Source organism: Gymnoscopelus microlampas (genome assembly GCF_963454915.1).
Source record: "Gymnoscopelus microlampas genome assembly, chromosome: 18".
Taxonomy (NCBI): domain Eukaryota; kingdom Metazoa; phylum Chordata; class Actinopteri; order Myctophiformes; family Myctophidae; genus Gymnoscopelus; species Gymnoscopelus microlampas.
In genome coordinates, this window is record NC_139955.1 from 28888413 (window position 1) to 28913500 (window position 25088).

The following is a 25088-nucleotide window of genomic DNA, read 5'->3' on the forward strand; positions in this document are numbered from 1 at the left end:
GGTGAAAGAAACAATAACCGTGTTTCCAAATGTTGACATTGGTCTTAGCATATTGCTGACATTGCCCGTGACCAATGCGAGAGGAGTGTGGACTTTTTTCAAATCTTTCCATGGTGAGGGGGCCCGCATAGACCCCGCAGCCCAGGGGCCTATTACCAAGTTAAAGCGCCTCCGCACGCACACACGCACTCACGCATGCACGGCACGCACACAAAGAGTAAACGTTTTAGGAATCTTTTAATTTCCCATGCCATTGAATGACTGCCATTACAAAATACCTGACTTCACCGGCTGACAAAGGAAACTGCAGACCTTTAAAGGCAATCAAATGCAATTAACCTCAGAGAAGAAAAAAAAAGGTGGAAACTGTGAAAATATTGATACAAATTCAAATGTGGTCAGGGAAAAATGAGCCGGGTCAGAGTGGGAGGAGGGACGGGCCGGAGAGAAATTGAGTGTTAATGGGAAAAAGGTGTCAAAGATATAGGTTGGCCAGAAATGGAGACATCAAGACAATACGATGCAGGTGTGAGCTCACTGGGATGAAACCATCATAGAGATATTAGTCCTGGACCACACAGGAGGGGAAGGGAAGGGAGGAGAGGGGAGGGCAGGAGAGGCACAGAGGAGAGGAGGGGAAGGGAGGAGAGGATAGGAGAGCAGAGGAGAAAGGAGGGAGGCAACAGAGGAGGAAAGGGAACAGGGCACACATAAAAAAAGCATAATCTTTGCTTCTAGTAGAATATGTAAGCCAGCAAACAGATTAAATATACAATGTTTTTTTGCGAATTCTAAACCAGAGAAGGGACTGCTACATGCACGCACGGGCACGGACACGCACACGCACACACACACACACACACACACACACACACACACACACACACACACACACACACACACACACACACAGTCCATTCACTTTTCCCTTCCCATGTTCTGGACATAATTGGCCCTGCATATGGTTCCAGCTATGAAAACATTCAGAGACATGGCTGAAGACACCAGTACCTCCACCACTACTTTCCATACTAACTACCTCTCCAAGGAGACTACAAGGCACGCTTCCAGACTTGAGTTACACAAGGGGTCATCTTTGAAGGTAAACCCTTCCCGAGAGCTATTTGCTTGATCTGTACATGTAATGAGGCAGCCTCTTGCTCTTGTGTAAGAAATGATGAACAACTTTTTTTCCTCCATTATAAATGGCCTCTCTGCTCTTCACTGGCACTTCTTTTGATGCTTGCTTTCATTGTGTATAATTGTATACTGCTTGTATGGAATGCTAATGTGCAAATATTCTGTATGGTATGTAAAAGTATGTATAATTTAGGGTACATACAGTACATAACGGCATGGACACATACATTACAAAGCAAATATCTGAACTGAACCGAATTGAATATGTGGCTTTTGGAGTCTAACTCACACTGACAAAACATTTGAATGTTACAAAATGACTGAGAAGGATGTTTTTTTGAATAATTTGAGTTTGTCAAAAGTAGCCAACATGTACAGTAGATTCTAATGGTCAATGGAAATGTTTCACTCACCAAAGAAGCAAGATTACAACAAACTACTTAATTAACTTCATACGTTACCTACAGTATCACTATCTATCAGGATCCTAAATGCAAGCCTGTTTACAATCTAAACATATTTTCCCTTCATTTGTTCTGTTCATAAACAATGAAAATAAAGCGTGCGAGAGAAAGAGACAGAGAGACTATGTAGTTAGCGTAAGAGGAAGAGTGAACGACAGCGAGAGCGACAGAGATGAAGGAAGGGAGAAAGAGAGAGAGAGAGAGAGAGAGAGAGAGAGCGACAGACATGGAGAGAGAGACAGACTGGGAAAGAGAGACAGTCAGCAGCTGTATGCCTGGATGAGCTCAGAGGCAGCTGTTGCCATCTCCTCCACCCCTCCCCCTCCCTGCATCACCTTCTCCTCCAGTCCTCCCTCTACCAGGGTTCATTTTGACAGCATATTTAGATGTACTTTTAGTCATAGTCTTTTGAATAAAATTCAATTTAGTTTTAGTCACATTTTATTTAGTCATCTGAAATGTTTTAGTCTAGTTTTAGTTGACTAAATACCATAAGATACACCCACGCGCAACAAAGTATAAAATGACTCGTCTTAGTTTGACTGGATCTCTTCTCCACTAGTCACTCCCCAACATTTTGAAATTGTCAACATATTTAGTCATAGTTTTAGTCATCATAGCTTAATTTTTATTTCGTTTTCGTCAGTGAAAAAAAGGTAGTCGACGAACATTTTTCGTCATAGTTTTAGTCGACGATAATTAACACTGCCCTCTACCTTCCTCCACCCCTTCCTCCCTGCATCGCCAGCTCCTCCATCCCTCTTCCCTGCCCCGTGTTGAGCCCTCACCCCTCTCCCTCCCTCCCCCCGTATCTCCTTTGCTCCGTCAGGTCTCCTCCCCTAAGACGTGCCAGCCTTTGCCTCTGCAGAGCTGGGTCTAGTCAACAGACTCTGAATGTGCGTACAACATACGTTGTGACTCGTGTTTGTCTACTAATTTAAATCAGATTATTTATCAGCCATCAACTGATACTGTTGGTGTGGTGACATGCAAGTGAAGCCAGCCTTTGAAGCACCAAGGCTGGGCAGACAGTGGATGGACAGTCAGCATCATTGGAGCTCTGCATGACCTCATATCTGACTAAAACCTTACACACACACTCTAGGGATGGGACGATGATCGTTATTATCGTTATCGTGATAAAAAAAATGCTCACAATAATCGCATCGTGGAGATTTGAATTTATCATGAAATTGTCCTCCGTCATACACTAGGATGAATTAGCTTTTGTTGATCTGCAAATTCAGCACCATTTAAACTCTCTATAATTGATAAAAACTGACCTGTAAAGAGTGCATTTGGACGCTCTTATTTCACTCTACACAAATCGATTTGCCAAAATAGCATATCTACAAGCACGCAACATGAGGTTGTAGATCGGTATTTTTGGTGAACGCTCTCCCCAGAATAGGGATGCTGGGGGTCCAAGTGGTTAACAAAAGTGGCATTTTAAGTTTTAAGCCTATTTTGATTATCGCATTTCTAAATCGAGAGAAATGTGTCCCCCAGTCATTCTGAAGATACAGCCGTTACCACAAGCATATGCACAGCCAGATTGTAGCCACACACACTCATGCAGACATCAATGGTACATCCAAATACACAGTGGGACACTCACTGTATAGCTACAGCACACTAACAGAACAACAAATGTCTCATTCATTACAAGACAGCAGGCTCGCACACGCACACGCACACGCACACACACACACACACACACACACACACACACACACACACACACACACACACCACATGACGCCATGTCCCCCACACACAATGACCATAGTCAAAACACAAACATCTCATTTAACAAATGCCCCATTTATAATCATGCTGGCACACTGCCGTGTGGCGTGCACGCACCTAAATATGCATGCAGACACACACGCCCATAGAAAACTATAGCTGCCTGACGGAGAGAGGAAACACTGCACCATTCTGTAAGCTTGATTTCATCATTAAAGGCTCATCAAGTAAACCTGGCTAATTAAGACCCAATGAAGGAAAGAACAGAGAGGGAGAGGTTGAGAGACATGCTGTGAGGTGATCTTGTGACCGGTTTCCATGGATGATTGGCCCTCCACTGGTCTCTCTCTCCCTGGGAGAGTCCGCCAGACTGGGACTCATCATTAACTCCCTCTCACTCACTCACTCACTCACACACACACACACACACACACACACACATACACTCTTCTACTCCTTCATGACTCCACTTGCATGTCTTCCATCACAGCCACTGTGTATTCTATCACACCAGTAACAATGGCTGGTCTGTGCATGCATACCCGTAACTACCTTTAACCAACCTGCGTCTCCCGCACGGGAAACCAAAACATCTACCGCTCAAGCAAAGGGGAATCCCCCCTTGGATAAAGGGAGATAGATGCTACAGTATACACAGCATACATACACCATCTGTGACTCACCTATGACGATGAGGGTGTAGTTGATGTTGACACTCCCGAAGCCGTTTGTAGCTTTACAGATGAAGGTCCCGGCGTCATCGATCTCCACCTCCTTGATACGCAGGGCGTGCTGGAGCACCCGGAAGCGCGTCCAGCCACTGTGGATGTTTCGGCCGTCTTTGGTCCACATGATGAGAGGTGGAGGGTCGCCCTCCACGGGGCAGGGTAGCTTCATGGTGCGACCCAGACGGACGCTCTGCCGGTGGGCCACGCGCTCAGACACTCTGGGCGGACCTGTGGATGTGGAAAACGGATATACTTTTTACACACAGACACAAATTCTAGTTTAATTGTAAGAGTGTAGAGAAAAACAAAGCCGAGGGTAGAGGGAGGGGTGATGACATTAATTCTATACAGGTCTCGACATGTGATTGACGAACTGTCCGGTTCTCTACCAGCACGCTGCTAGGATAGGTAGGATTTAAGTTCCTCGCTAAAGGGTGAATTATTTATACCTCATAGTATGGGGGGCGGGGTCTTTCAGGTAGGACAGGGCCTAACGCCCGAAGGGCACTTTTTTATAGTATAATCAAACCATCTTAAAAGAGTCCAGAGGGAAGCACGCAGATCCCAAAAAAAACTTTTCAGGTGCTTAACAACAATACGTACATTGGAGGAAAGGAAGGGAACACTGTGCTCCCAGTAGAAAATATATAAAGTTTTATTAAAACGTAATACATTTTCTACTGGGAGCTACAGTGTGTGAACTTCCCTTCCTTTAATTAAACCATCTTAACAAGGATTTTTCAACATCATTGTCCAGAGGCTACATTCAATTTGACTTTTTACACAGAGAATTGCTGGCTTCCACAGAGAGGGCAAGAAACGCCAGCAGATCTGTCAGTTTAATATCTACCCAGAGAGATATTAATATTATTTATTTATTTTGGTCAGTAGAGACATGAAATTGAGCGTGACCTTGACCGGTTAGCAGCACGGTCGACTGAGAAACTACACACTAGAAAAACATAGTGGGTGGAAAAGCTGCCATGACTGACTGACTGAAGGAAGGGAGGTTATGGGATGAATCCAGAGAGAGAGAGAGAGAGAGAGAGAGAGAGAGAGAGAGAGAGAGAGAGAGAGAGAGAGAGAGAGAGAGAGAGAGAGAGAGAGAGAGAGAGAGAGAGAGAGAGAGAGAGAGAGAGAGAGAGAGAGAGAGAGAAGGGGAAGGAACGACAGAATACGGTAGGGGAAGAGATGATGGGAGGGAAAAGGAGCAAGGAGAGAAGGATGGAAGGAGAGACGGGTGGGAATAAGGGTGAGAGCCAAGAGGACAAATCAAGAGAGAGGGAGGATGGTACGAAGAGAGGGAGGGAGGGAACAAAATGAAGGGAGGGAGAGAACGAGGCAGGATGGAATTTAAGGGAGTGAGTGTGAGGAGAGAAAGGGGATGAAAGGAGAGTGAATGAGACAAAGACATCCAGGCAGATGGACACAGTGGTAGAGAGAGTTAGCACCAGTGTGCACTCACTGCATATCTCAATGAACGGAGGTTCCATCAGCTCCCTTTGAAATAAAAAGTTGCCCCACGGGCGCCTCAGTGGGTCAACGAGTAAGAGAGCATGCCATTATATAGATAAGGCTATTAAGCCCTCACAGCTGACCCTGGTTTGAATCCGCCCTGGGCCCTTTACTGCATGTCACCCCCCTCTCTCACTGTATCTATCTCAAATAAAGCATAAAGTACCAAAAACAAATCTTGAAAAAAGTTACCCTACTGTATAACCTGCAATATATATATTCTACCAGACTACAAACCAACTGCAAGCCACCACAGATGAACCCCGTCAGGCATTTTGATTCTGTGTGTATGGATTTATTAAAACATTCAAATTGGCATTTCACAAAACAAAAACAACTGATTTATTCCCCCCACAATCTTACTAGTACGCCCTAAAACATACAGGTTAACTCTTAACTAGTAATAACAGTAGTGAAGATCTCTTACACCCAACCAGACCACAGTTGTTTGAACTTGCCAACATACCTTACGTACTCTTACTAGTGGGGCGAAGAAAGTTGTCAGTTTTGGCCTGAGGGTGGCGCTAGAGGAAAGGTCATGGGACCACTTAAAATTTAGGGGACCCCACTAATGGTTAGGGAGCATGAAGGTGCGCAGCAATTTTCATGGCAATCTGCCCATTAGATTTTGAAAATAGGCAATTTTTCAGGGGTAATAAAGTGTTGGATAGACAGACTAACCGACTGACATTTCCATCCAGAGAAGAAATGTAACAAATATCTATCACAGACTATATCAGATAAATCATGTGAACAGCCCCTGTAAGGTTAGGAACATGCAGGAACCACGCAGCTCAGCGTCTGCCATTCTGGTACTGGCTTATCTGACAGAAAACACAGTACAGCCTGGTACAGACACATTACATAAATGAGAACATGTTTTCAAATATTTGAAGTACTTGATTTGTCCACCCAGTCGACTGGTATTTTAAGATTCCAACAAAACAGTGCAACCTAATGGTAAGTCCATGGTGTCCTTTCTACCTTGTCCTTGTGAAGAACGTCCAAACGCTAAATGGCAGATGGCACTGAGGATTTGTATATATAACTTTTGCTATATGAATTTCACATTAGTGATACATATGGTGCCTTTAATGCAGAAATAATATGTGCCTTTCTTGGCGTATATTTCTTTGGACAGGGACAAGGGAAAGAGTTGTTTTAATATATGGTCACTGGAGGAGAATTAACAGGAGCCACCAGACCATTGGGGCCAATTACAGGAGACTAGAGCCGAGCAGAAATGGGTTAAGGAGAGGAGAGGAGAGGAGAACAGAACAGAACAGAACAGATACAGTAGTGTTGTAGGCACAGAAAGTTGCAGGAGGCTTCTGTGTTTTTATAGGAGAGACTGCTCTCTGACACAATGATGGATGGATGGAGGTTAAACGTGTGAAAAAGACATTAGTCACAGAAAGGTATTCACAGGAGCCTCTCCTTCCTCCTCCTTTCCCTCCCCTCCATTCTTCTCTCTCCCCTCCCGCTCGGGGACGAGGGAATGTGCACAACTGTATGGCTTTCTCATCAAGGCCAGACACAAGGCTTTCCACCTCCCTCCCTCCCTCCCTCTCCCGTCTGTCTTTCTTCTCGGCTCTCTCTCAACCCATCTCCTCTCTATCTCCTAATTTGCCCTCGCTCTTTTTCTTTATCTCTTCAAACTCTATTCCACTCCGCTGTTTGTTTTTCTATCCTTGTCTTGTCTCTCTTGTTGTTCATTCTTCTTTTCCTTTCTCTCTCTCTCTCTTCCGTTCTATCAGGGACACAGATTGAAATCTCATTCTGCTGACTGTCCTTCCCTGCTGCCTCTCTTTTCTCGTCCCATGGCCTCCTCTCCTCGCCTCATTAGTTCCTTTTCCCCATCATCGCCTTTCCCACCTCTCTCTTTTCACCGTCATTCTCTCCCTCTCTCAGAAGGCTGTTTTTCTTCTTTTTTTTTTTTACTACTCTCCCTATTTCACTCACTTCTTTTTTTACCCCGTCAGCTTCACTTGTTGAAGAACGACTCCCTCCGCTCTCTCTCTCACTCGATTTACTGTTCTGCTTCTCTAGGCCCTCTGAGACAAAGTGCAGGTTCACACACACACACACACACACACACACACACACACACACACACACACACACACACACACACACACACACACACACACACACACACACACACACACACACACACACACACACACACACACACACACACACACACACACACACACGGATTGGAGGGAGCGCAACTTCCAAGTGAACCTCTCATCTTTCTACAGTTAACCTCCTCTTTCCTCTCCTCCACAGGAGCAACCTCCTCTCCCTGACCAGTGCAAAGGTCTTTTTAATCTGTCATGTGGGGGATATATATATATATATATACACACACACACACACACACACACACACACACACACACACACACACACACACACACACACACACACACACACACACACACACACACACACACACACACACACACACACACACACACACACACACACACGTGTATATATAGTGTATGGTGTTTATGTCTGTGTCCAAGCCTGTGGTTTAGTGAGTGTGTATATATACGTATGTGTATAGGTGTGTGCGTGTGTGTGCGTGCGTGTGTGCAAAGGAAATTGCAGGCCTTTTAAGACCTAGTCTGTTTAGTCCATTTGGGTCCGACGGTGTTCCCTTCACTGCCATTGGCTCAACCCGGGACAGTCTACAGACACTTGCATGCCTGTCTCATGAAACGCACAAAAGATGCACACACACACACAGAGACGCACAGAAATGGCCAGACAGACACCATGGCTTCCCATGCATGTCTCTATATACGGCATGTGTGCACATTTACACCCCCCCCCCCCCCCCCCCCCCCGCACACAAATGTGCAGCACATATGTGCATGCACGCACACACGCACACAAACACACAAACACACACTCACGCAAAAATGTACATACTAATTATGCCAATTACTGTATACAATGCTCCTTCCGCCTTTCCTCTCTTTCTCGATCAAACACAGAGAGCTCACACACACACACAGCTAGCATCCACCCACACCCACACACATTTATGCTAAGCCTTCCATTCCTTCTCTCTCTCCCCTTATACGGTAGGCAGTGGTGAGTGTGTAGGTAGGTCAGACGTGCATGTCTGGCATTCTGCAGTCTAAAGACAGGAAAAAACAGCCCCTGTCAGACACGCACGCACGCGCACACACACACACACACACACACACACACACACACACACACACACACACACACACACACACACACACACACACACACACACACACACACACACACACACACACACACACACACACACACACACACACACACACACACACACACACACACGGAATACTAACCGACCATCCTGCACTGAAAAACCCTCACTGGTAATGTAACTGTGAGAGAGCACACTCTGACTCTCAGTGTTACAAGCCCTTAAGGGTCCACATAATGGCATGGGTAAGGGTCTGCTCTGGAAATTCTGTTAATTATAATAATAATATAATTTGGTCTCCACTCCTTGCACTTACCCATCCAATAACTACTAAGAGCAGTGAGCACCATTATATGGCAACTGGGGAGCAGTTAGGGTTAAGTGTCTTGCTCAGGGACACTTCGACACATTGCTGAGGCTTGGAATCGAACCTGGGACCTTTGGGTTCCCAGACGGGCTCTCTAAGCATTCAGCTATGGCCGCCCCATGGCCAGGACTATTATTTATACTATTCTATTCAGTGTATTGCTCACGGGCACTTTGACAGACGAATTGACTCTTGCTGGGATTGAACCTGGGACCCACTCCTCCAGACGGCTAGGGTTTAATGCCCTCTGCCTCTGCTGGCTGGTCTGGGAGTTAGATGAGCTCAGAAGGGGCCAAGCCCAACGTTGTTGTTGGCATGGAAACCGAGACTGGAGGGAGAGGGCGGAGGAAAGGAATGCATGTGATGGAGAACATTTAACAGCGGGACGCACACTTAATGTACTGTGTTAGTTAGGCTGTGCATGTGTGCCTCTGTAACAGTTAGTGTAGTGTGTGAGGAGACTGAGAGAGACAGAGATGAACAGCTAGAAGGAAAGATAACCCTAACTTTAATGAGAGTCAGACAGACAGATCGGTATAGATGATCAGACAGACAGACATCTTATATATGTGTACTCAAGAGGAACATTCTTTGATTTTGGTTCCTCAACATAGTAGCAAGTTAGCCACTAGCAACAATAACAAAGAAAATAATGGTAACACTTTACCTAAGGTCGCGTCTATAATGCATTATAATCACCTTTATAACCCATTATAATGCACTTATAAGGCATCATAACACTTGTTATAAATGCTTATAATTATGCATAACAACTTAAAACAAGGGATATGAAGTATCATAACTTATAATAATTTACAAATGCTGGTCATAATGCATTATAAACTCAGTGGAACAGCACATTATAACTACCAGCTACCACTTTACTTAAAGGTCTTGTTTATAATGCATTATAATGCATCATAATGCATTACAATGCACTTATAATGCTTCATAACACTTGTTATAAATGTTTATAATTATGCATAACAACTTCTAACAAAGACACTTTATAAATAACTAAGTTAAGGTACTGTAGCGAAAATGTGCTGTTCCACTGAGCTTATAATGCATTATGACCAGCACTTATAATACGTTATAAACGTTGTAATTAGTTGTCATACATAACTATAAACATGTATAACTAGTATTATAGTGCCTTATAAGTGCATTATAATGCGTTATAAATGTGATTATATTGCATTATAGACACAACCTTTAAGTAAAGTGTTACCAAAATGATTAAGAACAGCAACAATAGCAAGTAGAAGGTAAAGAAAACTAGCAACGGTTGTACATTAGTCATAGTACACTTTGAGGTGCTTGAATGTGCTGTGGGCATGGTTCCTACTTCTAAATTTTATCCGCATGTGTATGTCCGCACTGTGTAGTGTGTGTGTGTATATAAATATCTATTTACATGTAGAGTACATGGCATACAGTATGTGTATAGCATAGGTATTTATACCAACAAACTAATTAGATAGAGAAAGTATGCATGCTATTGCCAGATCAACTGTCATCATTATTCCACAAATAAAACGTAATCTGTGATTTAACCAAGGCTCACAGAAAAAGCTTTTCCATGCAAAAAATAATCCCGTTGTCAATCTGTAGATATGATGTATGTACGGGTAACTAAAATGACCCAAACACCCAATTATTTTATTCAAGTCTCATGCGACTTAAACTTTTGTGTTTCTCATGTCTACTGCTGTCATTTTTCTGCCCAATGTTCACTGAAAATAGAAACATTAGCTGTTAACGCTGCTGAAACATCACTGTGTGGAAATAAAAAAACATTACACTCTCTCTCTCTCTCTCCATTGGTCTCTCCGTCTCTCAGCTGAATCTCTGTCCTTCACTCTTACTTCTCTCTCTCTTAATCTTATCTCACCCTCAGGTGACAGGTAGACTGATGGAAACATATTAAGCACTTGTCGTTCTCAGGTACACACACACACACACACACACACACACACACACACACACACACACACACACACACACACACACACACACACACACACACACACACACACACACACACACACACACACACACACACACACACACACACACACACACACACACACACACACACACACACACACACACACACACACACACGTTTGTTTCAACATAGTCACTTCCACCCCATCAATAGGTCAACTGCTAGCTGTTAGTCTGTCTTGACTCCTGACAGTTAACAGTAAGCCTGAGGCTGGGGAGGATACACTAATTGTACCCTGTTAGGAGGGGACACACCACACACATGCACACACAGCAGGTAGGCAGACAGACAGGGACACAGAGTTCAGAAGTCAACGCTGTGTGTGCGCACGTGTGTGTGTGTGTCTGTGTCTGTGTGTGTGTGTGACTGTGTGTGTGTGTGTGTGTGTGTGTGTGTGAGAGAGAGAGAGTGCATGCATGCTGTTGTGTGTGTGATGTTCAGTGAGCCTTTAATTTGCTGAGGTGTCTCAAGTGTTTCAATGCTGATGTTTTACTTTTAAAATCTCTCCCCGGCTCCCTCTCTAACACGCACGCGCGTCAGCACCGGGAACTTTATGGAATCTGCTGAGTTGTTGGCACGGCAACCCGATCCACTGAGTGCCTTACACCCCTCAGATTTCTCAGAACACACACACACACACACACACACATAAACACACTTTAGGGCGTCTCTCTCAGACTTCTTACCATAGAAATATTATTTAATATCTTGATAATTCAAATATTGTATATGTACTTTTTATCACTGTCTGTCTCCTTAATTAGCTTACTCTGGTGTTCTCTCTCTTTCTCTCCTTTTCAGGCTCCCTTACCCTGCCTTACTTTACTCATTCTGTCCATCTCTCTGTCTCTCTCATCCATTCAGCCCAGCCCTCCTAATAGCCTAACTGGTTAAATGTTCCATTCCGTTTTTCATCTCTCTGCTGTCTCTGCTGCACCTGTCTGCTTGTTGTTGTTGTTGTGCAGGGAAAACCTCTGACAACCAGGAAGAAGGACCTATAGAGAATTTGATTCCTAACTACCAATCACTTCGCTGGGGAACTCCTGGAATGCCTTCAAGGACCAGTGGGGGTCCCTGGGCCCCATGTTGAGACCCGCTATCATAGAGATAGCGGGTCCGAGATAGAATTCAGCAAGGCTTAAGTATTAGATGTAAGTTATATTTTAACATTACAAGATCGAATTTAAATGGTCAAATTATTCGTTCACAGTACAGTATGTCATCATGTGATGTGTATACTGTTTGACATAATACAAGAAGCATATGACATGGATAGTTTCAGACATAAACGTCAATGTTTGTCCAGTCCTGGGAGTATGCGCCATAAACCAATGAAGAACGTTGGGGGGAACTTAAGTACAATTTTGAGGTACTTTTACTTTACTGGAGTATTTACAGTTTTCAGTACTTTTACCTCTACTCCACATCTCAGAGGCAAATATTGTACTTTTACTCCACTACAATTATTTGAAAACTTTAGTTACTTTGCAGATATAAATGATTACATTATAAAACATACATCAACCACTTCATCCCTATTTTGTACCTCGGCTATTTGAAAATAGCTGATCTAGATCTGCAATGGTAGTGAAAATAGCTGTATAGCAGTTCTGTCTTTAGAAATGACATGGCAAATATGCATAATGACGTTCTGGGGTGAGTTTAACTAGCAATTTCTTCAAATGGGACAGTAAGAACATGTCTGGATATATCACGTGAGAAAAGAATAGGCTACCCAAAATCCATTGCATATATATATAATAGATAAGTGTGGTCCATCTACTGTATGCCATTATCTATAGTGCGATGCTGTACATTCATTCCATCACTATCAATTCTACAAAGTAATTTAACCAGTAATAAAAACTATTTTATTTCCTTACTTTCCAATTCATAAGACTTATCCACAGACATGCCAATGTTATCAGTCGTATGAGGCAGAACACCGCATTGGGATTTCTGCCGCTTCAGTAAAAAGCACACATCCGATTGATAGCTAAATACTGGACAGGGAGGCCAGGCCGTTAACCAATTCAGTGTGATGTTTTTATCTTTTTCACTTGCTTCCTATTTGTCTCAAAAGAATAATCAATCCAACTGACCTGTTAATTTGATTAACTGACTGAACAGAAAACAAAGATTTTGGTTTATTTCAAGGGCAAGTTTCCTAAAGGCAGATTCTTCGAACATTGTGGCTCACATCATCTTTTCAGACTACCTCGTGGTTATGAACATTACTTAATGACTTAAAAAGAAAAAAACAAGAAAAAAAAAACAACAGTCATGTTTCACTTCATGGGGTCTTAAATCTGTCTGTAGTCCCAAAATAAACATGGCAGTGGTTGCTTGCCATGCGTCTCGTAAAGGGAAAATGGCGAACATTAGAACTGGGGAACGTGGGAACTGAGGCTTTCTGGGGAAGCTGAGAGAGAAAGAACATGAAGTTCTCCTGTCGCCAAGAACCTGAAGCTGGTTTGAACCCTGAGAATTCTTTTACAGCTTATGAAGCACTTTAGTGAAACCACAGTGTGTGTGTGTGTGTGTGTGTGTGTGTGTGTGTGTGTGCGCGCGCCGCAGTGCCGCGCACACATGAGCATATGCAGCATGTGTTTGTGTCGGGTGGTGGTAGTGAGTGAGTGAGAGTGTGTGAGTGAGTGTGTGTAAAGTCGAAACTTGGGCCTGAACAACAATTACAAAGATGTAGGTAGGGGAAAGAAAGAAAGAAAAAGAAAGGGGGGGGGGAGAGCAATATAATAGCAGCATTGTGGGTTTGAATAACACTTAGGACCATCCCACCTCTCTACCCTGTTTACCGTATTCCTGCTACTGTAAATTGTTAAAGTTGAATTAAAGAGGAAACATTTAGTTTTTTTTCTTTGTGAAATGAAAAGAACTTCCTCAACAGTTGTGTTAGGAACTGGAAGTTGTCATTTCTGTGTTTCACTGTTTAGGAAATGAGGGTGTGAACTTTTATAAGGATTTGATAGACTTGGGTTCAAAAATAGATTAATGCGTTGGTTGTCACATACATGTTTGGCATGTGTGGCATGTTTCATTTAGACACCTGTACTGTATATTAAGCTCCCTGAAATACTTTGAAATGTATCACTTAAAAATGTCTTTTTGTATCCAGCCAAACAACTCTTATCCAAAGTAACTTGCAATGAGTTGGTTCACTGCGGTTCACAGCCTTGCTCAAGGACATTTTGAACCAAGGACTCCTCTATTGTGTGAGTGGGGACAGTGACAATTTACATTTAACCATATGAACCCTAGCATTCCTATTCTGGGCATGATATAACAGGTGAACAATCACCAAAAATAGGCAAACATTCGATGAAAATAGACAGCTATTTTCAGAGAAGCAATGTGGTGTAAAGGGAAAAAAATAATGGGGGAAGGTATAGAGCCCTGGGGGACCCGAATCAACTAAGTATATAGGGTTTAAGTAGTTAAACCACACTGCCACATGTAACCACGTAGTTTGTCCATTTCTGATGAGGCATGAAACTTCTTAAATCACACAAAGCCTCTTTAAGGGCAATGCGACATGCTGCCTCCTTCATTAGTTCACACAAATTAATGGCTGTAAAAAAAACACAGGGACTACTATGTGCACAACCTCTGTGGCCAATCAGCACATGGACAAAGAGGAGGGAGAGAGGGAAGGGGTTAGAGAAGTAAAGAAACGGAGAGGGAAGGAGAGAAGGGTGAAAGAAAGAGAGAGAGAACAAGCTAACAAGAGGGAGCAGAAGAGAGAAAAGAAAAGAGTGAAGGAGAGAAAGAGGGTAAGGTTAAAAAAGGGCGATAAGCAGGCCAGCTGAGATGGAAAGTAGGTCAGAGGCCATGAGTACTATTCCAGGCCACGGTGTGCTTGTGTGCGCCTGTGTGCCTGTGTGTGTGTGTGTGTGTGTGTGTGTGTGTGTGTGTGTGTGTGTGTGTGTGTGTATTACTACACTTGTTAGGGCCAAATGTCCAATGACCATTTTACTGGTCCTCACAAGAAAAAGGATTGTTTTATGGTAACAGCATAAAGGAATTTGTGAATATACGTTACTATACCTAGAACAATCAGATGTCTTCAATGAAGCCAGTACCAGCTCAGGATGAGGATGAGGAACTTAATGTCAACAGATGGGTAGGAGCTGAATACACAGCTACATCATTAACATACGGACACATTCTACTGTTCTACAATTGTCTGTTGCAGTTATATAGTATTGCTTGGTAATACACATCAAGTAGGTCCTAACTTTACGTCAGCAACAGACAGCATGTCAACACAGTCTCACTGTTTGGCCGATGCGACCTTCACCAATGACCTCTGATAAACACTTGTTAGGCTGCAAATTCCCTCCAAGCCAAAAGTGTAACTATGGCAGGTGCTGCTGGTGTATGTATGGATTCCAGGCTTCAAGTCAATCGACTTTCAATCAATGTCAACGTAGACCCATCACCAACAACCCTCTCCAAACTCCCAACGATGTGACATTCAAGGGGAGGAAAACAAACCGAGACAATTGAAGGAACAATGAAGGGCAGAAGAAAGAGAGCGAGAGAGAAGGAAGAAAGGGATTAAGGAAGATCAAGAAAAATAAAGAAAGTTGTACCATTCTACATGTCAGCAGTGAACAATATTCACCCAATTGTTGCACACTATACTTTACTAGGACATTTTAAGTTAAAAAAAAATCTTGTTTAAATACTAAATACTAATAAACTAAATAGGACTCGTGCACACCTTGTTAGACCCCGACTGGAGGTGCAGGTCAGCGCAAGAGCTATGTATAAAGCTAAAAGGTGAAAACCTTCAAAAGAAGGGACCGCACACTCCTCAGGACTGATTTTGCTTCGCTTCCTCAGGTACTATAGCACCTGAGGAAGCGGAAGCGAAACGCGTAAAGGTGAAAGGTTTTCACCTTTTAGCTTTATACTGAATACTAATATTAACAACATTAAACCTAGCAAAATGTAAAAAATGAATGCCATATTTTCTATTTGAGGTGTGTGTTCCATTATGGACTACGGGGTGCCTCGTGCCTAACAGATAACACAAGACAGTGGGTATAAGATAAGACATAGTAGGCACTGTGTGTGTGTGTGTGTGTGTGCGTGTGCGTGTGCGTGTGCGCGTGTGTGTGTGTGTGTGTGTGTGTGTGTGTGTGTGCGCGCGTGTGTGTGTGTGCCCGCTTGTGTCCTCGACCTGACTTTATCAGCACTCTGGAGGCAGACACTGTTACTCATTAACAACACTGATAACACAAACTCTCTATGTCACACACACACACACACACACACACACACACACACACACACACACACACACACACACACACACACACACACCTGCTGTGGCCAACTCACACACACACACACACACACACACACACACACACACACACACACACACACACACACACACACACACACACACACACACACACACACACACACACCCACCCACCCTGCTGTGGCCAACTCTAGTGATAAGAGGTGAATATTTGCTCTAAAGGGGGCATGCCGTACTGACAAAATACAAACAGAGGGAAAGACAGACAGGATAATAGAGGTATGGAGAAAAATAACAACAGAAATACGTACTGACACCAATCAAGCAATAAAAAAAAACATCTTAATGGTAACATCAAAAATGTAGAAGGATGAGACTAATCTAACTGACATTCCTCACTTTTAATGCTACTTCAATGGTTCTCAACATGGAGTCCGGGAGACCCCCAGGGGTCCTTGAGAGAGTTCCAGGGGGTCTGCATCTGCAGCTAAAATGATTGATAGTTGGGAACCAAATGGACCCTCACAGTTCTGTAACGCCAAGATAATACAAATGGAACAAAATGGGCCCCTACGGGCCCACTTGCTTCTGTTTGTACATTCTCAAAGTTAAATGAACACTGAGGACTTACAGTGTAGATTGGGGTCCCAGAGATACAAATGGTGTCAAATGGGGGTTCATGGCCTAATACGGGTCCTTGAAATAAAAAAGGGTGACAATCCCTGATCTACTCAACCTCCTTATCAGTTCCTTTTATTCCTCCTCCACCTACAGTATGTGTTTTCTGGTTCACTGGGTGGAGAGTCAGGCATTCACGCACACACGCATACACACAGTTGAGGTGAGACAGGGACCTGAACAGACTAAGTTATGGTTGAGTGTGTGGAATGTGGGAGGGGGGTTGCGTGTGTGTGTGTGTGTGTGTGTGTGTGTGTGTGTGTGTGTGTGTGTGTGTGTGTGTGTGTGTGTGTGTGTGTGTGTGTGTGTGTGTGTGTCAAAATTTGAGGCCTGTGTGTGTGTTAAATGTGTCTCTATTTTATAATGTCCGTTGGCTCCCTATTGTTAAGTCTGACTGACTATCAACATCATGCAATAATGTCTAATTTATTGTATACATGGAAAGTATGACCACATGGAGGCTGTGTGACAATACGAACAGAGGTTATATATTTTCTAGATGCCAACATCTGTATTAGAATAGAATTAACTTAAACAATATCAAAAAATGCACCCACTCGATTGGTGCGTGTCTGCACGTGTGTTGAACACAAATGACTTCATGCACAACACAGCAGAAAAGTGCTGATTGATAATGGACACCCGCTGTGTGTCCTCATGTGTGTCCCGCACACACACACACACACACACACACACACACACACACACACACACACACACACACACACACACACACACACACACACACACACACACACACACACACACACACACACACACACACACACACACACACACACACACACACACACACACACACACACACAGTGAGATAAGATAATCCCGGAATGCCAATAGAAATGAATCAGTCATCATGTCACTTGTCAGAGTGGGTTAATCTCTCTCCCTCTCTGGTTGGTGTGTGTGCGTGCGTGCATGCATGCGAAAAAGACGAGGAAAACAATGACAACTAAAACTGCAATCCCCTTTTTTCCTGAGAGACACAAAAGAACAAAAAAACACCACCCAACCACCCACTCTTTCCCGGAGCCCTGACAACATGACAGATAAAACCCAGAAAATGGACTTATCATAAGTGCCTTTGTTAATGACATGTAAGTGGCCTCCCATAAGAATAGGCCTGTTGTGTCCCGCTGTGGCTCTGGTGCCAGCAACAACAGGAGGATTAGCTCTGGTTAATACACTGAGCTGACCAGTGTGACAAGAGGACCTAGTTAACAGGAGGAAATCATACACAAAGCTAACTGGCTAGCAGGGGTTTCAGCTGGATGTCAGCACACAATGGCCTTAGGTAGAATGTCTTATTGTCGTGGGGTATTGACCTTTCCTAACTTTTACGACACTTTTAGAAGAATCTTGAGTTTTGAGAAATTTTGCACCAGTTTACCACCCTCAAACTAGATTGCCCGAGTATCTAAAAGCCCTGCCAGCGGCCCCTAGAGGTCAGGCTGCTCCAAGTTGTACTGCAATCGGACCACTGATATCTTGTGTGCAAGTGGAGAATTTGGTAGAGGAAAGGCCATGGGGTCACAAAAATCAATATATTCCTATAGGATTCACCCTCCAGTGAGCATATAGGAGCACAGCAAATCCCATGGCCATCCAGTCTGTAGTTTTCAAACTACCTGGCTTGTCAAACCAATCTCAAATAAACCAATAATTAGGATGTGGCTTGATTCAAACATTTAAAAACGGTTCTCATAACAGGGTTTATATATATGAATGAAACAATGAAATGTGAAATAGACAGAATGGAAAGAGAACTGACCTCAGCCATTGTTTAGACTAAAAGATATCAAGTGTAACCTAGCGTAAACACCATCTGTGACAGATTGTGGATGAAATCATGACATTTGAGAGAGGCTGTCACACATGAAAACACACCAGCTAACACAAAACCACACTTCACTGTTAGGAGAACCTGCGCGCACACGCACACGCACACGCACACGCACACGCACACGCACACACACACACACACACACACACACACACACACACACAGTGTGTACAGACATACACACATTTATGTGCATGTTGAATGCACATGCATTAACATTCAGCAGGGTCTGTCCCCTGCAGAATTCCTGTCCTTACGAACCCACCCCCACATCTCTCACAGTCCTCTCACATTCCAACTGCAGTGTGGATTCCACATCGACAGCTGGCACTGAGGAAAAAGACCTGTGTGTGTGTGTGTGTGTGTGTGTGTGTGTGTGTGTGTGCATTGCAAGTAGGTTTTCAACTTCTGTGCGTTGTTTTCTTTCTGTCTTCCATTCTGCATGCGACTCATGCCAATGCAATGGGGAAAAAAGGAAAAGAAAAATCCCAGAACAATCATGTCTCTCATATATTCATGAGGATTTTTCATCATTAGATCGAATACAGAGGTGACAGAAATCAGCATCGGCCATGAGCCAACATAAATCTTATGAAGCCTCTAGTTGCACTATGGAATAATGTACCTACATGTATGTGTAATGCAGTGTGTAACACTACACTACTTAGCCTTCTCAATATAATGTCATTATATTCAAGTAATTGAAGTGGTTCTTGATTTTGTTTTGCCAAGAGGATGAATATTTGTGTTCGATGCCAAGTACATTTGTGCAGAATTGAGTTGAACTGAATAAAAATGTGGTCACACAATAACATTTAAGCAAAATAATAAGAACAACATGAACTTCACTCTTTCTTCAGGACACACAATATGAAGTGTTTTAAGAATCAAATAAAACCCACATTTCATTCCCATAAAGTAAATGAAAACAAAACAACTTTTTTTGCATTGTTTTGTTGCGTTTCCGTTCCGTTTTCTAATTCGATACGTCAAAGTCATGCATGAAAACGGTTGGATGGAAACTTAAGCTGCAGAAAAGAGGCTTGCCCCTTTTATGCCAGAGCTAGAAACTCCAGCAGTAACAAGTCTGTCTGCTTCAACATCCTGCCACTAATCAGCTTCCACTTCCTGCGGTCAGAGGTCATCTGTACATCCAATAAACAACCAGACTGGGGGGTGGAACAGAGGGGGAAAGAGGAGCCCGCAAACGTCTGTCTGTCAGATGTCAATCATGTTTAGGGTTTGATCGTATTATGGTATTGTTTGTTTATGCAGCCCCCCTATCCTTATATTTTATGTTTCCTGCTTTTTCTCCCTCAATCTGTCATTCTGCCCTCTGATCTCTTATACTCACTTACACGTGAAGACGCAATCCTATCAGTACACACACAGGCGTGCACATACAAGCATACATACACTATACTACACTACATACCCACATGCATGCATGAATACATGTATATGCGCACAGTCGCACACACAGCTGCTTTGGGGGAAATGCTTCCCCCCCAGGCTGACGGGCTAAAGCCCAAAGAAAACAAAAGTGTGTGTCTCCCGTCCTAGAGATCACCTTTCACCATCTCATTTGTAACGCCATCAGGAATAACAGCTGGAGACTGTGTCGGTCTGTGTCTCTCTGTGTGTGTCTCTCTTTGTTTGTGTGTGTGTGTGTGTGTGTGTGTGTGTGTGTGTGTGTGTGTGTGTGTGTGTGTGTGTGTGTGTGTGTGTGTGTGTGTGTGTGTGTGTGTGTGTGTGTGTGTGTGTGTGTGTGTGTGTGTGTGTGAGAGAGAGAGAGAGGGAAGAGGGAGACAGAGTGAGTTGGAGGGGGGGTAAAAAGAGTGGTCTGAGGAGTACAGAAGGGAAAGAGACAAAAAGAAAGTGGCAGTGGGGAGCAAAGGGGAATTAAAGTGAATGAGATATACATGTACGTAACTAGACATACATACATACACACACCCTTAAGGGCCCTTCAGGGTCCATTTTTATACATACCATGTTGTATACACACACATATACAACATAAAAAATAACAAACATGACAAGCAGACACCGGGGGGGATGCATGCATGTGTGTTTGTGTGTGGGATAATGGTACAACAGGGGTGTCTGTAGTCCAGTGGGGGTTCCTGGTGTGTTATTGCAGTCTCCTATGATGCTGGCATGCGCTCTCTCTGACCCCTCTGACACACGCCCGCCCGCCCGCACGCACGCACGCACGCACGCACGCATACACGCACGGTGTACTTTGACCCTTGGTGCTGTAGCACTGACCAAACATACCCCCAACCTCACTGAGACCACAATATAGCTCTGTAATGCCACAGTCCACACTATATCACATCTAGAAAGAGACAACAGTCCACACTATATCACATCTAGAAAGAGACAACAGTCCACACTACATCACATCTAGAAAGAGACAACAGTCCACAGTCCACACTATATCACATCTAGAAAGAAACAACAGTCCACACTATATCACATCTAGAAAGAGACAACAGTCCACACTATATCACATCTAGAAAGAGACAACAGTCCACACTATATCACATCTAGAAAGAGACAACAGTCCACACTATATCACATCTAGAAAGAGACAACAGTCCACACTATATCACATCTAGAAAGAGACAACAGTCCACAATATATCACATCTAGAAAGAGTCCACACTATACTATACTTCATCTCTGTTAGAAAGAGACAACAGTCCACACTATGCTATACTTCATCTCTGTAAGAAAGAGACAACAGTCCACACTATACTATACTTCATCTCTGTAAGAAAGAGAGAACAGTCTCAGTCCACACATCCCTTGTAAGGGAGAGAACAGAGGGACGACAGGAGTGATGGAGTACAGAAGTAGAGAGATGGAGTATAGTTCAAGCATTCAAAATATCAATAGGATTATTATCGTTTTCCATTTATTGTGCTTTCTATTTGAAAGATTGCTGTTCCACACACTTCCTCCACTCAAATTGGAGGGCAATGGTCCTACAAACAGTAGAAACACTGACTATGCAGTTATTATTTCTTAGTTGTTATGCAAGAAGAAAAAACATATGCCATTTGATGCACACATTTACATGTACCACTGGGAATGGCGTTCACAAATATCAACTGGGGAACCTGTGGATACTATACGTCATGGAGACATTTGACTCTTTTATAGGTTCTATGCTTGCTGCCTTCCAGTGAATTTTAGAGAAAGAAATACATGACCAAATCTTTTCTCACTTTACCTTGTTCCCTCCTCCCTCTCTCTCGCTCTCATTTTGCCCCAAACACACTTTTCTCCTTTGTTGACCTCCTGCTGATAAACACACTCTAACTACACCCATGTGAGCATGAGATCACACACTTACTGTGTGTGTGTGCGTTAGTGTGTGTCAGACGCAGCACACATTCAACACTCCTGCTGTAATTTAAATGTTTTTCTTTCTTTCTCGCTCTTTCTATGACCCCTACTTCTTTATCTTATCTTCTTCCTTTGTCACTCTCTCTCTCCCTCTCTCACACTCACACACACACACACACACACACACACACACACACACACACACACACACACACACACACACACACACACACACACACACACACACACACACACACACACACACACACACGCGCGCTTTGGAGAGGCCAGACAGGCTTATTATTACCCCTCCATGACAGTGTCAAAGCTAACATTGACTTTATCTTAACTTGCACTAATAGCCTCTAACAACCACAGGGCAATAAAACCCAAACCTCTTAAAGATGCTAATATAGGCTTGACTAAACCTAGGGGTCAAGAGAGATCCCTGCCCTGATATGCAAGTAAGGTCCTTTAAAACATTTCCACTCAAACTTAGAATAAAATAAATAAATAAAATATGAATATAATGTTAACATAGTAGCCCTTTATACTGTATATGCACTCCTAAAAAGTGTCTAACTGACTAATCACTTTAGTCAGTTAGATACCGACAGTAATAGTTTAACTATATTATTATATACAGCTATTTGCTGTACAATAAAGTACTGATATATAGGGCTCAAGTGAAAGTATTTTTTTTAGCAACGGTATACAGATAGGTTTATGGATGCTACACAGTACAGTAGCTCTACTGCATCAGATCAGGGTGATGGGACCCTCTACTATGCACCAATGTGCATATTAGCACCAATGCAAGATGCATGCAGGGTGGGAGACTTATGTTACTGGTTACCACTGAGCGAACACACAAAAACAGCTGGACAGCATTTGGCATTAGGATTTAACAAGAGGTACTAACTGAGTGTTTTAGGCCTTTTGAAGCTGCCCTTTGTCTGCTAATCACTATGTAATCAACACGCGCTAACACACACTAGCGCACTCACAGACACACACGCATATGCACACTGCTGTGTTTGATTACCCTTGATTTGCGCTGTAGAGATCTACTACACTATTGAATATTTTTCAATTTCTAATGAAATATTAAATTAATCAAGTGGTATTTCAAAAAGGCTCTTGCTTGTGTGTGCGTGTGTGTGTGTGTGTGTGTGTGTGTGTGTGTGTGTGTGTGTGTGTGTGTGTGTGTGTGTGTGTGTGTGTGTGTGTGTGTGTGTTTCACCAAGTGAAATCGTATATTATCCTATGCATTGGTTAATGATTGTAGCGTCTGTATATGCTGCTGTTTAAAGATGCTGCTCTCTCCTGCTCATCTCTCGCTCTCTCTTCATGTCTTTGCCTACATCTCCCTCCTTCCCATTCCAAAAGCATGAATGATGATCAGGCATCAGGTCAGGTTAACATTCATTTTAAATAAACTTTAACATTCATTGCTCTTCAATAGCAACAATGCCACTCATAACCTTACCAAGTTCAGACTTCAGCCGTTTTTGGAACCAGCTATATACAACTAAAACGTTGAATGCTAGGCCTTTAGCATAAAAGTGCCCAACAGGACATGTAACATTGTGTTGTTAGTTCACATCAAACTCCTCTTAATATTCATGGCATGGGTGATTTCATGGGGGAAATGCTAGGCTTGCTAGCTAGCACCTACACAGCCTCATTCTCATCCTCTTTTTTCACTGCTGTAATGTTTTCCCACCTAGCTTAATCACAATTGCCCTGGTAATTACATTCCTACGCAATGACTGAACGTGAAACAGGAGGTTGTAAAGGGGTTGTGGGCCAGGGAGGGTGTGTGTGTGTGTGTGTGTGTGTGTGTGTGTGTGTGTGTGTGTGTGTGTGTGTTAGTATTTATGAACAGGGTCTTCTAGTTGCATATGTTTGCAGAAGATGTCTATGTTCTTGTTTACACTTGGCTCAATGCGTTATCTGTCTTCTTCTATTATTCACTCTTTCCTCTCTCCTTTTCCCGTTGTTTTTATCATCTATTTGTGTTTTGGTCTCTCTCTCGCTTTTTGTGTCTCTGTGCCTCTGTGATCTGTGCCTTTCTCACTCTAGATAAGTGTTGATGGAGAGGTTGGGTGGTCTTTGCTGGAATTATTAACCACTTAAAACCTTCTATTCTTAGTAAGACGGACCTGAGTAACTGTACTTGTTCGGCTGTTGTTTCCTTCTACAGTACACTGAATCTCTTCGCCAGACATAGTAGATCTACAAGATGGCAACGCAAAGCATTGTGAGCTTGTAGATCTGCTAATGTTCCCCACAGAATAGTTGGTGGGTACATGTTGAGGTTCTAATATGCTAACACTCCTCAACTCTCAAACTAATTGTATTAACTGAACGCACACCCACCAAAACAGGTGCATGACCTGCATTTCTGGTCCTGTTGCAGTTCTCTCTCTTCGCACCGCTTCACCCATCTTTCTAGCTGTCGTCTCTCTCGTGCTCTCTCTGTCTCACAGCTCACGACAGAAAATAGCTGCATTCCCCACACGCCAAGAGAACTACCAATTAAAAACTGGCCATTGAAGCTTGGAGTGACAGCCATGCTAGCGCCATGACACCTTGGCTCCACAAACCTCGCTAGGTTAGATTTTTTTGTTTTTGATGCCAGCTGATATCTATAATAACAAACATAATCTAACCTCACCAGTCACAAGGTTAGGGAAGGTTCCATGAGCG

General features: G+C 43.2%; 1 protein-coding gene across 1 annotated transcript in view; it reads right to left on the reverse strand.

Annotated features, from left to right (window-relative positions):
• Positions 1 to 25088, reverse strand: part of LOC311065612 (fibroblast growth factor receptor-like 1) — a 74009-nt gene that overhangs the window by 41423 nt on the left and 7498 nt on the right. The window contains exon 3 of the mRNA XM_084086048.1: positions 4037 to 4309. Within this exon, the coding sequence (XP_083942174.1) occupies positions 4037 to 4309 (273 nt within the window). The remainder of the gene's footprint in view (positions 1 to 4036; positions 4310 to 25088) is intronic.